Source organism: Musca domestica, unplaced genomic scaffold, assembly GCF_030504385.1.
Source record: "Musca domestica strain aabys unplaced genomic scaffold, Musca_domestica.polishedcontigs.V.1.1 5, whole genome shotgun sequence".
Classification (NCBI taxonomy): domain Eukaryota; kingdom Metazoa; phylum Arthropoda; class Insecta; order Diptera; family Muscidae; genus Musca; species Musca domestica.
Genome location: NW_026712346.1, coordinates 14379118 through 14395101, shown reverse-complemented (window position 1 = coordinate 14395101; position 15984 = coordinate 14379118). Strand labels below are relative to the sequence as shown.

Genomic DNA, 15984 nt, shown 5'->3' with positions numbered 1-15984 from the left:
TCCTAATGGGTCCTAGTTTGTGTAGCCAAACATTTGTAATTATAGGTCCACGTTTTGGTGTAGCCCCCATATAACGGTACCTCCCGATATTCGGCATTTTAATGGTTTTTGCCACATTTCTTCTAATGTTTCTTTTACCCTAAGGTGGAGGGTATTAAAAGTTTGGGCCGGCTGAACTTTATCAATCATTTATCAATTGATTTGCTTAAAGAATTGTATTTAGGCAATTTTCTTTGGCTATTCTGAAATCACTCTGCCCCTAATTATGACGTGGACAAAACTTAGTAACACGCAGCATTGAGCTGGGTTTTCACCTGAGGCTATTATAGATGTTCTATACAATATAGTTTTTAACAATCAAATTAAAGCCTATGGATGAAAAATAAGATCAGGCTATTCAAAATATTTGAAACCGACGATAGGTGAACATCTATCATAATTTGCGCCATGAATATTTTTTTCTTTGGAGTTCTATGGAGTCATTACTTATAATGAAAATTTGGCCACTCACATAAGTCAAATCTGTAATTTATTACGCTTTAAAAAATATGCATTAAAGACTAAAAGTACGTTTGGTTAATTGCTTGGCTTAAGGTCATTAAAAAACTATGTTTTTATTTTTGAATTTTTCCTTTTTTATTATTCATCCAATATTTCGATTTCCTCCGGAAATCATCTTCAGGGATCTGTTTTACAAAAAAAACAAATTACAAACTTATTTTAACAATATATAACACAATAAATAACATACAGTTTTAAAGTAAAAGCTCGTCTATTGAGTTTAAATGTCACTATCAAACTAAGTTTTCTTTCGTCGGTGTTTATGAACTAGGCTTCTGTAAATGTGAGCACAATGGTCTGTATCGGTTTAATAATTAATTCGTTTGTCATTTGGTAAACTTATAACATGTAACATTTCCAATGTAAATCGTCTTTTGTAATTATTTTCTTGTGCTAATATGTCGACGGCTTTAACGTCGGGTTTATGTCCTGTCAATGTGCAATGGGCAGCTAAAGCAGTCTTCTGTTCGAGAGGCTTGTCACTTTTTTGATCTGATTTATGTCCGGAAAGTCTAGTTTTTAATTTTGTCTTTGTCGTGCCGACATATGACTTTCGGCATACGTCAGCGTCGTCCCCATTACATGTCGTCAATGGTGCTTTTTGGAAAATCATTTTGGCTTAATATGTGGCGTATTTTTATTTGTCTATAGCCTTTTGTAACCTTAACGTGCAGCATTCGAAATGAACAGGCATGTCACATGATCTTCTTCTTCTATATCTATAAAAGAGGAAAATGTTTGTATGTTTGTTTGTTTGTAATTTATGGACTCGAAAACCGCTGAATAGATTTTCCTGAAAATTTCCATATATACTGCAACATCGCCTGAAAGTAACATAGGCTATATACATTTTTGAATTTCCACTTGGAAATGGAGAAATAGCATCAGAATCGGAGGTACCTCCCAAAAATTTAGATTTTATATGCACATATCTATTGATCGATTACAGATACAGTCTCCAAATTTGGAATACGTAACGGAATTTGGAACAAAAATAAGTTTGCCAAATTATATTGTAATAGATTCAGATTTGGATATAGCTCCCATATATATTTTCGACCGATTTCGTTCATTTGATGCCCCAAACATAATATGAATGTTCGATTCCAATGAAATTTGGAATGTGTGACGGGATTTAATCCGAAAATAAATTTGTCAAATTATATTGAAATCGGTTCAGATTTGGATATAGTTCCTATATATATTTTCGACCGATTTCATGTATTTGATGCACCAAACACGCTATGTATCTCTAATTTCAATGAAATTTGGAATGTGTAGCGGAAATTAAAACAAATATACATTTGTCAAATTATATTAAAATCGGTTCAGATTTGGATATAGCTCTCCTATATATTTTCGACCGATTTCATGCATTTTATGCACCATACACGATATGAATGTTCGATTCCAAAGAAATTTGGAATATGTAACGGGATTTTAATTAGAAAATAAATTAGTCAAATTATATTAAAATCGGTTCAGATTTGGATATAGCTCCCACATACATTTTCCGCCGATTTCACATATTTGATGCACAAAACACGATACGTATATCCGATTCCAATGAAATTCGGCATGAGTGGCTAAATTTGGTACAAAAATAAACTTGACAAATTATATTCAAATACGCTCAGATTTGATTATAGCTCCCATATATATACTCAGCCGATTTCACATATTTGATGCACCCAAAGCGAGAGAGACAAAATCTGGCACCAGAAAAAATTGCCAAACTATATTGAAATCAGTTGAGGTTTGGATATAGCTAACATATATATTTCGGCCGATTTCATATATGTTATGCACCAAACATGATATATATGACCGATACCAGTGAAATTCAGAATCTGTGGCGGAATTTGGTTACAATAATAAATGTGACAAAATAATTGGAAATTAGTTAAGATTTGGATATAGCTCCGATATATATATTATCGGCCGATTTCACATATTTGACGCACCAATTTCAATGAAATATGAAAGTTGTGGCGGAATTTGGTGTAAAAGTAAATTTTTTAAATTATATTTAAATCGGATCAGATTGGGATATGATTTTAATAAGAACCATTGACCCACAACGCCTTAGGCTAACACTAAAAAACAACACAACAATTAATTTGAAATTCGCTCATTACGGGGAAGTATGTTGCTCTCTCGAATTCACTAATTGCAATAGAAATGCCACTCAACTTCAAAAGATTGCAGTTTACTGCACGCTTGGTATTTGCTATGAAATAAATAAATCCGAAGGACAAACCCTTCGTGTATGTATGTTACTGCTTTTCTAATGGTTTTGGTTATTTACGCATTAAAGTAGTGCAATAATTTTTTTTTTAATTTTTAAATTTGTTTTTTTTTTTTTTTTAACCAACATATATTCGTAAATAAAATTTTGAATGCATATAAAATCAAAAGGGGTAGCGAAGCGCACCGGGTTCAGCTAGTACAATGTGAAGTTCGTTGCAATGTCGGTACTATCTATACACACAAACGCGATACATGACTTGCTATAATCGAAAGTAAGATGCTGCAGCAGCATAAACCTGTGAGGTTTTCCCCTTCAAGTTCATGCTAGAGACATGTAAAAAATAAAATAAAAACATGTAAAAATAAAGAAAAACAACATGTACAGGAGATGTAGATGCACTTGGCAATGGAAACGAAAAAAAATGCACTGAAAAAAATTAATTTTAGACGCTAATGATTTACGCCGATTTTCCGATTTAAAATACGCATGTACTAATATAACAATAATTACCTATACAAAAATCTGTAAAGAATGTCTAAAAGTCGGGCGGGCCGACTTTATGATACCCTTCACCACTTTGAATACATAGTAGAGCTTCACATAACAAATAAAAGTTTGTATGGGGAATTGTGCGAATTAAACATATCAACTATGATTATAGTTATAATTTAAAGTCCAAAGGAACTAATATATGAGAGGAAAATCGATTTTATTGAATTTTTCCCGATTTTAGAATTTTTGCAATGATTTTTTTCGTGATTTTATAAAAGTAATTACATTTCAAGTTTTGTGTGACACCGTTAAATTATTTCGACATCATCTATTCAGTTTCGCCACCATATAATTCGGTACTACACTTCAATGTAACTCGCCTGCAATTTCCGCTTTCAAAAAATTGAGTCGGTTAAATGAAGTTAATCAAATTAAAAACCCGTTCGTACATGGCAAAATATTGCAGTTTTCGGTTAATAGCTTATTATCTTCTGAAATAATACTATTCGTATAGTTAAACTTACCCAATAAATACATAACATGTATATGTAACAATTTTGTCCGTTTTCGCTTTATACTCCCCCAAAAGACTACACATCATATTAGAATTAAAAAAAACACTACAAATGTACATTCGAAAATAGTAAATCAAAATAAAAAAAATCATGCCAAATAAAACATTGCTATTGTATATTTCAAAATGTTCACATTTTACATTTTTACTCGATTTTTTTCCATTCCAAATTTGTTTGAGTCGTTAAAATCAGATCAGCGGTTCTTGAGTTATAATCGTAATAACTAACACAACTTTCTTTTATAGTTAGTTACTACGATTATAACTCAAGAACCGCTGATCTGATTTTAACGACTCAAACAAATTTGGAATGGAAAAAAAAGTAAATCCTTTAAGAAATATCGATATTCAATATTAAAACTAGTTAAACTTTAAACTGCAAATGCCAGCGAAATCGGCATCCAGAATATCATGGGCGGTATGATTATATGGGGGTCATATTACAACGTCAACCTACAGAAGAGTTAATGTACACTGTACATAGGCTACAATTATGAAGGAAACTCTTCGTCTATTCAATGTATAACCATCGTCATTAATTCCAAGAATTTCACGTCCGATATCAGTGGTCGCGAACTGTAGTGGAAGTAGAATAGGCTCTACTAGCTACAGCTCATCGAACTTAGTTTAATAGATGTACCAATTATTTTTTATCGCCAGAGATCCAGAAGACACTGCTAGATTTAGTAGGTAATTAGACATAATATTAGGTGTGTCTGGTTACTTTTCCAGCAGGAATTGTCCAGTAACTTCTTTCTGAGAGAGTAAGTTAGTTTTATTCTCTTTTGCAATGAAAATGCGAAAAGTAAACAGACGGTATTCCGTCTTGCAACTAATCAGCTGATTTATCAAAACAAACCAATTTGTCCCGCATAAGGAGAATTAAAACAAAGGAAGCAATACTAATTTTACAAGCTTTTTAAATAAAAATGTTGGAAATAGTCTTTTATTTTCTTATTACATATTAACATTTACGTTTTTCACATTTTGTAAAGTTGTTCTCTAAAAACAATTAGTCTTGCTAATTCCAAAACAATATTTTCGAATTAAAATCACAAAAAGAAATAAATAAGCAATAGAAAACATCTGATTGAATGTCGATTAATGAGAAGAAGAAGAGTTGCAAGAGATTGCAAGAAAAAATTTGTCCAGCAAGAATTTGCAAACTCTTACTGAAAGAACTGTCAAAATTTCTCTCTCCAACCGCTCTCTTTTGCAGAACTTTCGGGTTAACAGACGACTTCCAGTAACAATTTGTAACAATTGTTACAAATTTTCGGGTAACCAGACACACCTATTGATATTGGCACCTTTTCTCAGGAAATATCCGTTGAATTATTCAAAGCTATGTATACTCCATTGCGTAGCGTAGTCGTCCCCATTTTATAAAATTTCCCTACGAAAGTCCCCCTATTTCAGGTATTTTTCAAAAAATACAATAAAAGTGTTCAACATTAAATATAAACATGGTAATAATATCGCACCCATACCCGTCAGCTCAATGTACATAGATCTTTTGCTTAAGATATCCTGTGTTGGAGTCGTTCGTGAAACTTCAAAGGTATGCGTCGAGTTGTACACCCACGACCTGTTCGGATTCGGATGATGCAGAAGCTGGAAACGTGTTTGTGATTATGTCGCATTGAAGTCATTCGTGTTTTGCTAAACGCCTTTTGCAGTGTTTAGCAGACTGACGATGTTCAAGAGCACCGGACCAAACGGGTGCAGCTGCTGGCGTTGCAAGTGCTTCTTTTGTGTGTCATTTCACTTTAACTGGGATGACACGCGCATATTTTGAAGTATGCCTTTCTCGTTGTCGTTGTTATTGTTCCAAGTATCTCAACTGGAGGTCTCCTCTTCCGCCTATCCTTGTTTAATTCTTTTGTAGGCGAAGGTGCATACAATTCAAGTGCATCGCAAGAGGAAGAAATGAAACACATTGTTTCCACTTTTCTGCTAAAGTTGCTAAAATTTACAAAGAACCGTTGAAGAGTTGTCATTAGGGGGAGGGAGCGTGTTAGTATGTGGCGACATTGTCGGGGTTTCCATTTACATAACAGTGAAGTTTGAAGTTTAAGTACTCTTTTCCTGCTGCGAAATTAGCTTCAGGTTGGCATCGAAGCTTTTATGCGTTTTTTGTTTCTTACTCAGTTCGAATACAACATAAAAAAATCTACCTCTTCGTAATTCCGTCAAATGAAAGAGCCATGATTGTTGGTCTTGGCTTAATGGAACGGAAATTGAAACAATGACGTACTATCAGGCATAAATTGTAAATGTATGCATATTTAGGAGTAAAAACAAGTTTTGACACATTTTTTTAACAAAAGAAGATCCTTATCGACATTCTGATGGATTGATCGCAATGAAAATGCCGATCTCATGTGACAATGAAGCTTCACATATCTATTGATAGATTACAGATGCAGTCTCCAAATTTTGACTTTGAAACAAAAATGAATTTCCCAAATTAAATTAAATAAAATCGGGCCAGATTTGGATATAGCTCCCATATATATTTTCGGCCGATTTCACATATTTGATGCACCTAACACGGTAGGCAACTCCAATTTCAATGAAATATGGAAAGTGTGACGGAATTTGATGTAATAGTAAATTTTGTCAAATTATGTTGAAATCAGTTCAGGTTGGGATATGATTTTGTTAAGAAGCAACCCCTTGAAATGGTATTAAGCTAACAGTAAAAAACTACGCAACAATTTAATGGAGGATACGATTACACTAGAGCCCCGACTTGCGTCGTTAATGGGGATCAGAGAATTTAATTTACTGGGGAAAATATTCAAAACAAAGCAAAAAAAATAGTATTTTTGATAAGAAAAACAGGTATGAATACATTTTTATTTATTCCATTTACTTCAAAAATTGTTTATAAGTATTATAAAAAATAAGAAAACAATAAATTAAGAAAAAACATAAAAAAGTCATTTACATATGTATGTATACATATTCGAAAAAAAGGAGATGCATTCAAAAAATGTAGTTTATTTAGCTTACATTGAACTCTCTTCAGATGATACATCTAAATCAACACCACTTATATCCATTTGATTGGATGGTCTTACTGTTTTTTTTTTTTCTTTTTTTTTAACAAAAATGTCTAAAGTTTGTTGAATTTTTAAATATTTTTTTTCTTTTTTTTGATAAATTTCTTTGTAACAACTAATGGCTTGATCAACAGATGCTGCCCGTGCTAAGGTTTTCGTCAGGATCATTGCCAGAAGTTGTAAAAATGCTAAACGACATAAAAGATCCTAAGTTAGGCACTGCAAATTCAAAAAAAAAAAAATAGTAATCCACAACGACACAAATAGAATTTTCTGGTATTGGAAAAGCGACCCAACTCAAAACGACGCAAATCGAGACTCTAGTGTATTACGGGAAAGTATGTTGCTAGACCGAGCCATTTGTTTGTTTAAGCATGAAAGTATTTAAATAATTGCTTTTTTTTAATTTTTGAATTTGTCATATTTTTTAACAAATAGGGTAAGTGTACCAGTAGTCGGCACTTTTAGGATTTTCGCGTTTTTAATCGCTCACCATTCTGAGTGGAACTTTTCAATTATTACAAAGTTAATTTATTCAGATTCGAAATTTTGTATAGTTTTTGCAATAATAAATAAAGTTTTAATAACTTTTTTATTAAATTTCATAAATTTGTAGTTTTATTAAAACAACGCTTTTTTGCAAGTAGTCGGCACCACTTGCCAATTGTCGGTATGGCATTTTCCAACAGTCGGCATACCAATTTTTTTGTAAGAATAATTAATAATAATAATAATAAATTAATTCATTAAAATATTATATTTTTGTTTAGTTAAATTGATTCGACGTCTTTATTGTAATTTTCTTAAAAATATGAATTGTTGAGGACCTTCACTGACAAAAATTTAATTTTTATTAGAATAATTCATCTTTTCTTAGCGAAATTGTTCACAAAGATAGCTGACAATATATTTGAAGTAAAGAAAATACATTTAGTTGTAAAAAATTCATTTATTTGGGCTTAAAAATAAAAAGTGCCGACTACTGGGACATGCCGAACTTATTCGTGTATAAAATTTTGCATATCAAATCAAAAGGGGTAGCGAAGCGCATCGGGTTCAGCTAGTATGATACATAATTGTTGTCAATTTTAAAGCGAAGATCAGACAGAAGCATTGCGAAAGCAACTAATGCATCCAGAACTAGTGAAAAATCATAAGTCGGGTGGAGCCGGCTATATGATACCCTACACAACTCTGCATATTTAGTATAAATACCCGTACCAAACCCACGTTTATATTGGGAATTTATGCGAAGTAGATCACACCAACTATGAACCTTTTTTGAATGCGTATTATGGCTTTAGAGTAGTTATAATTTAGAAGCAGCAGGAACTAGAGGTATATCTAACTGTGAATCGATTTCCACCAAATTTTACGGAAGTATTTGTACCTGTCGTACCAAATATAATAAACAAATAAAGAAACTGTTAAGTTCGGCCGGGTCGAACATTTATTTGTCCTGCGTGTAAAAATATGTCTGTAAATGGAAAAGAGTATGTGTATCCGAGCTATATGCGTCACTTCTGAAACTTCTAATCCAAACTTTAAACGATTCTATAAAAAAAACGTTGGCTTCAGTCATCATAATACCCAATATCGGAAGAAAAACTTTGACTTTTTTAGAAATTGGTCTATATTAGCAGAAGAACCCTTTACGGAATCCATAAACTGATTTAAAGTGATTTAAAGTAAATCCCTTAGATAGTGTGGCTTAAATCGTCAAAATACTGAATATCGGGAAGTATATTTACATGGGGGCCATAGGAAAAGGTTCGCCTATATACACAATGTTGTTCTATTGGATATACATTCCAATATGAGCTCTAAATACCAAATTTTAAGCTATTCCGCTATACACTGCGCCTAAAATCGTCAAAATACCGAATATGGGTAGGTAAAATTATACATGTGCTTTTAGAAAACTTGACCTATATAGGCAATGTTCTGCCACAGGATGTAGAACATATTATGAACTCTAAATACCGAATTTTAGAGTAGCTAAACACATCAAAATATTAAATATCGAGAGATACCTTTATATGGTGCTATAGAAAAACGTGGGTCCAATATTATGCCACAGGAGGTAGATCCCAATACAAACTCTAAGGACATAGTTTTAAATTATACCATTTGGAAATGTGGCTAAAATCGTTAAAACTCAGAATATCGGGAGGTACAATTATATAGAGGATATACGAAAACTTTGACGGATGTAGCTCATCTTCGAACTTGACAGACAACCAGACGGATGAGCAAATATATGGAAGCTATATCCAAATCTGAACCGATCTCGATAGATGATACTTCCTTTAGGGCTGAATTCGGTCGGATGTGCTGAAATAATCCTCCTTCGACGAATATTACACATATGGCACACAACAAAATTTAAATCGGACGAAGAGATATATGGGGGGCCATAATTTACATTGTAGTGATTGTCACAAATGATTTGTGGAAAATCGGACAATAACTTTTACCTGTACTTTATTTACAAAAATACATAGACAGACTAACGGACTTGCATAAATCGACTCAGAATGTGACTCCTCATCAAGAGGACCTATAGGTCAATTTCTTTTCGTTCAGCATGTTACATGGCGTCTATATAAATGAGTAAAATGGATATATAGCATTAGAATCGGAGGTACCTCCAAAAATTTTGGATTTTGTTTGCACATATCAATTGATAGGTTATAGGTATACTCATCAACGTAACGTAATTTGGAACAAAAATAAATTTGCAAATTATATTGAAATCGGTTCAGATTTAGATTTAGCTCCCATATGCCTAAAATACGATATGTATGTTCGATTCCAATGAAATTTGGAATGTGTCATGGGATTTGATCCCAAAATAGATTTGTCAAATTATATTGAAATCGGTTCAGATTTGGATATAGCTCCCATAAAAATTTTCACCCGATTTCATGTATTTGGTGCACCAAACACGATATGTATGTAAAATTTTAATGAAATTGGAAATAAGTAACGGAATTGGGAACAAAAATAAATTTGCCAAATTATATTGAAATCGGTTCAGATTTGGATATTGTTCCCATATATATTTTCGGCCGATTTCATGTATTTGATGCATCAAATACGCTGTGTATATCAAATATCAATGAAATTCGGAATGTGTAATTGAATTTGGTCTAACGATTTATTTATTAAATTATATTTAAATCGGTTCATATTTGGATATAGCTCTCATATATATTTTCGGCCGATTTTACATATTTGATGCACCAAACGCGATACGTATGCCCGATTTCAATGAAATTCGGCTTGAGTGATTATATTTGGTACATAAATAAATTTGCAAAATTATACTGAAATCGGTAAAGATTTGGATATAGCTCCCATATATATTTTCGACCGTTTTCGTTTATTTGATGCCTCAAACACGATGTTTATGTTCGATTTCAATGAAATTTGGAATGTGTAACGGGATTTGATCCGAAAATAAATTGAAATCGTTTCAGATTTGGATATAGCTCCCATATACATTTTCGGCCGATCTCATATATTTGATGCACCAACACCATACATATGTCCGATTCCATTGAAATTTGGACAGAGAGACGAAAATTTATACCAAAAAAAAAAAGAAACAAGTAAAAAAACATTAAGTTCGGCCGGGCCAAACTTTTTAATACCCTCCACCTTAGGGTAAAAGAAACATTAGAAGAAATGTGGCAAAAACAATTAAAATGCCGAATATTGGGAGGTACCGTTATATGGGGGCTACACCAAAACGTGGACCTATAATTACAATGTTACGCCACACGAACTAGGACCCATTATGACCCACAGATACCAATTTTTAGACGAATCAGTGAAAAAATGTGGCAAAAACCATCAAAATACCGAATATCGGGAGGTACCGTTATATGGGGGCTATATCAAATCATGGATCCATGCATGCAATGTTTCGCCACCGAAGCTGGAACCCATTATGACCTACAAATACCAATTTTCAGACAAATCCGTGAAAAAATGTTGCAAAAATCATCAAATTACCGAATATCGGGAGGTACCGTTATATGGGGACTATACCGGAAAGTGGACCGATGTATCTGATTTTCAATACCAACCATCCTAGACACAATGCAAATAGCTCTGCTAAATGTTGGTGCTCTACGTCAAATGTGGGCTGCATCGTGATTTCAACAGACAGACAGACAGACGGACATCGCTAAATCGACTTAGAATTTTATGCTGATTATGAATATATATACTTTATGGGGTCTAAAACGAATATTTAAGGATGTTACAAACGGAATGACAAAGTTAATATACCCTCCTTTCCAAGGTGGAGGGTATAAAATTCCCAAATTATATTGAAATCGGTTGAGGTTTGGGTGTAGCTCCCATACATATATTTCGGCCGATTTCATGTTTGTTGTGCACCAAATACGATATGTATGTCCGATTCCAATGAAATTCAGTTTGTGTGGCGGAATTTGGTTACAATAATAAATTTGACAAATTAATTAGGAATCTGTTAAGATTTGGATATAGCTCCCATATATATACTCATGGGCGATTTCACACATTCGATGCACCAAACACGGCAAATACCTCCAATTTCAATGAAATATGGATGGTTTGACGGAATTTGGTGTAAATGTATTTTATTTTTTTTTTTCAAATTGTATTGTATATGATTAAGAAGCATTGACACACAAAGCCTTTGCAATAGTATAAGGCTAAAAGTAAACTAGTAAAAAAGCTGTAAGTTCGGCCGGGCCGAACTTTTAATACCCTCCACCATTTGGTACAAATTTGGCAATTTCCACAAAATAAAATCCGTTAAAAAATTCTGTTAATATCTTAAGAATGCCGAATGCTTATACGACGACGTGGGCCTGCATAGGCAACTTTTGTCATAAGTTATTACAAGTTATATTTAAATGCGAAACTTGAAGAAAAATCTGTTTATAATGTAGCTAAAATCATTAAAATACCGTATATGGGGGGTACCGTTATATGGGGGCTATACGAAGACGTGGACCTACATGGTCCATTTTCTGTTTTATGCTGCAGTATCTATTACGAACTTCAAATACCAAATTTGGAACGATTCCGTTAAATAATGTCGGTAAAATCATCAAAATACCGAATATCGGGGGGTACCATTATATAGGGGCTATACGAAGACGTGGACCTACGTAGATTATTTTCTGTCTTAGGCTGTAGTATCCATTACGAACTTCAAATGCCAAATTTGAAACAATTCTGGCAAAATATATATGTGTGCAAAATTTTAGCCTTCTATCTCAATTTGTTCGAAAGATAGCGTGATTACAACAGACAGACAGACGGACAGACAGACAGACACACAGACAGACAGACGGACATGGCTAAATCGTCTTAGAATTTTAGGCTGATCAAGAATATATATACTTTGTTGGGTCTGACATGAGTATTTCGAGGAGTTACAAACGTTTCCAGCACGCTAGGTATTTGCTATAAATTAATCAATCCCAACAAACTCTTCGTGCATGCGGACTAAATTTGGCATGTTCCTTCTTTTCTCATGGTCAGCTGTTCCTGGCATATTCACGCGTACAATAATTACGTTTTTTATATTTTTGAATTTGTTTTTATTTTAAACCAACAAATATTCGTATATAAAATGTTGAATGCATATAAAATCAAAAGGGGTAGCGAAGCGTACCGAGTTCCGCTAGTTTGATATAAATCTGTAATTTCATTGAAATCTAGAATGTGTGACGGAATTTGGTCTACAACATTGATATCGGTTCAGATTTGGATAAATTTGTACATTTTACATTTCCTATGACAATTAATAAATCTCAAGCACAAACTCTTCCTGAACATGGACTAAATTAACCAAACAGCGAAAGTAGTAACAAAGCGCGCTGGGTTGAGTAAGTGGGGTATAAAAAGTCATGGTTTATGAGATGGTGGCATCTTTGGACTGTACTTATTCAAAAATGCTTCGAATCGTAACGTTACTGTGAATGGTGAGCGCTAACGGCGTTAAATCGGCCATTCTAGTGGCGTTAAATGGACCGTCTAGATTGTCTATTGAAATCAGGACAATATACATATATGGAAATTATAGTCAAGTATGATCCGATTACAACCAATTTAAATAGGGTCCTTCCCTGAGCTTAAGAAACTAGGAGACCAATTTCCCGTCCATCCTATGCAATATATAATGAAATATTATTTAACGCAGTGATCAGAGATTCTCATAGACCACGTAGATGGTGGTTTCCCTGACATTTCATTTCGAATGATATAAAACGTTTAAAAAGGAAAAAAGTGTCGCAACCATTCATTAGCCATTATTTTCATTCTTTCACTCAGTCTTCTGCATGCAATGCACTTCTTCATTGAATTATTACTCGATATGGGATATTTTCACCACCTCTAATTAAGGAAAAACAAAAGAAAACGGAAAAGGAAAGCAAACTTGAATTGCTGGACACCCACTGTCGGAATCAACTTACTGCAGCTATTTAACTTTCAACTTTTGTACATCTGTTGCTGATGGTTAGTATCTGTCGTCAAAGTTTTCTCCATTGTGGGGGCTTTTTCGATCTTTCCTCTTCCTCCGCATCCTCAGCAAGCTGTCTGCGGACGTCTGTCTAAATATCTGATATCGCTGTTTGCTGAAGGACAAAAAGCGGAAGCGTGAGCTGAACATTGTGAAAAGCGTTAATTTGGCACACTTTGTCACTTGTTTTTTCCTCGTTTCTCATGTCACATTGACTTTTTGCAGTGGAAAATAATAAAATAAAACTGAATGTCCATTTCGGACTCTTGGCTGCTCGTTTAAATGTTTTAAAAGGATGTCCAATTGCTGGTGTGCCATCCCGTACCGTACCGTCCCGTCCCGTCCAGTCCACTCCGTTTTCAGTTTTTGTGTTGTCGGTTGAACTAATGGGTTGTAAAAGATTTCTTAAAATTTAATTAAAAGCCATTACGATGGTCGTTGCATTCATTTCTCTTGAAAAATGAATTAACATCAATTTAATGAGTTAAACCAATGATGAGGAAAGGATATGTTGGCTTCATTCATGGCTACAGCCAATTTCAAAAGAAAAAAGAAAGAATATTTAAATTGTTATCAAGTCTTCGCATTTAATTGGCAATAAATTAATGGCGAACATTCCAGATTTTCCTCTATTTATGAAATTAATAAATATTTTAAAAACTATGCGTCAAATACATAATGAAAGTCTTAGGACGGTATTATACTTTAGAAGTAATAGCTCCTACCTTCTCAGAGTCCTGTCGTCAAAGAAAAAATAACGGGAATCGCCAAATCAATCAACAATCCAATCAATACAAAAATGATCACAAGAGGTTACCTCCTTATAGTTAGTGCTACTAAACACTTTTCAGCGTAATTCCAATCATTCGTAAAATTTCATTTGCAATTCAAATTCAAATGAATTTTTAGACATGTCTTGGGAATTCTGGTTCATGTAATTAGTAGTTGGTCACACCATCCCAGGAAGAAATTGGTCGTTATGTGTGATACTATTAGCATTACTAATAATTACAAATACATGCACTACCAGCAATATAAAAACAAAATCTGCACAGATTGCAACCCCTAGGTGGACACAAAAAACGAGTATAACAGAAACGCACATACACGATGGATATAGGAATCCTATTTTTCATTTTCCACACCATGGGGGCAAAAGATAGGAATAAGAATAAATCAATGTGTTGCAGAAGGCATACAGTACTCATTTTAGACCTATAACAATCCAGAAGGTATGTAGTTGTCATTAATAGTAGAGCTGAGAGCGACACATGTCTTTACCAAAATCTTAATCCTCCGCCGTTATTGTCATAAAGTAATTATATAATATATTAGTAATTATCATTATATTAGTAATTATATATATATATATATATATATATATATATATATATATATATATATATATATATATATATATATATATATATATAGGTGACCCGGTGCGCTTCGCTACCCCTTTTGATTTTATATGCATTCAAAATTTTATTTACGAATATATGTTGGATAAAGAAAAACTAATTTAAAAAAAAGTTGTGGGTCAATGGTTCTTATTAAAATCATATCCCAATCTGATCCGATTTAAATATAATTTTAAAAAAATTACTTTTACACCAAACTCCGCCACACCTTTCATATTTCATTGAAATTGGTGCGTCAAATATGTGAAATCGGAGAATATATATATGGGAGCTATATCCAAATCTTAACTAATTTCCAATTAATTTGTCACATTTATTATTGTAACCAAATTCCGCCACACATTCTGAATTTCATTGGTATCGGTCATATATATCGTGTTTGGTGCATAATATGTATGAAATCGGCCGAAATATATATGTTAGCTATATCCAAACCTCAACTGATTTCAATATATTTTGAAATTTTTTCTGGTGCCAGATTTTGTCTCTCTCGCTTTGGGTGCATCAAATATGTGAAATCGGCTGAGTATATATATGGGAGCTATAATCACATCTGAGCGTATTCGAATATAATTTGTCAAATTTATTTTTGTACCAAATTTAGCCACTCATGCCGAATTTCGTTGGAATCGGAAATACGTATCGTGTTTTGTGCATCAAATATTTGAAATCGGCGGAAAATATATATGGGAGCTTTATCCAAATCTGAACCGATTTTAATATAATTTGACTAATTTATTTTCTAATCAAAATCCCGTTACATATTCCAAATTTCTTTGGAATCGAACATACATATCGTGTATGGTGCATAAATTACATGAAATCGGTCGAACATATATATGAGAGCTATATCCAAATCAGCCGATTTTAATATAATTTGACAAATGTATATTTGTTTTAATTTCCGGTACACATTCCAAATTTCATTGAAATTAGAGATACATAGCGTGTTTGGTGCATCAAATACATGAAATCGGTCGAAAATATATATAGGAACTATATCCAAATCTGAACCGATTTCAATATAATTTGACAAATTTATTTTCGGATTAAATCCCGTCACACATTCCAAATTTCATTGGAATCGA

The 15984-nt window shown here is 33.2% G+C and overlaps 1 protein-coding gene across 1 annotated transcript in view; it reads left to right on the top strand.

Moving 5' to 3' along the window:
• The window catches only part of LOC131804937 (uncharacterized), a 139053-nt gene extending 125162 nt beyond the window's left edge, over positions 1 to 13891 (top strand). Inside the window, exon 9 of the mRNA XM_059128168.1 lies at positions 13701 to 13891. Within this exon, the coding sequence (XP_058984151.1) occupies positions 13701 to 13891 (191 nt within the window). The remainder of the gene's footprint in view (positions 1 to 13700) is intronic.
• The last annotated feature ends 2093 nt before the right edge of the window (positions 13892 to 15984 follow it).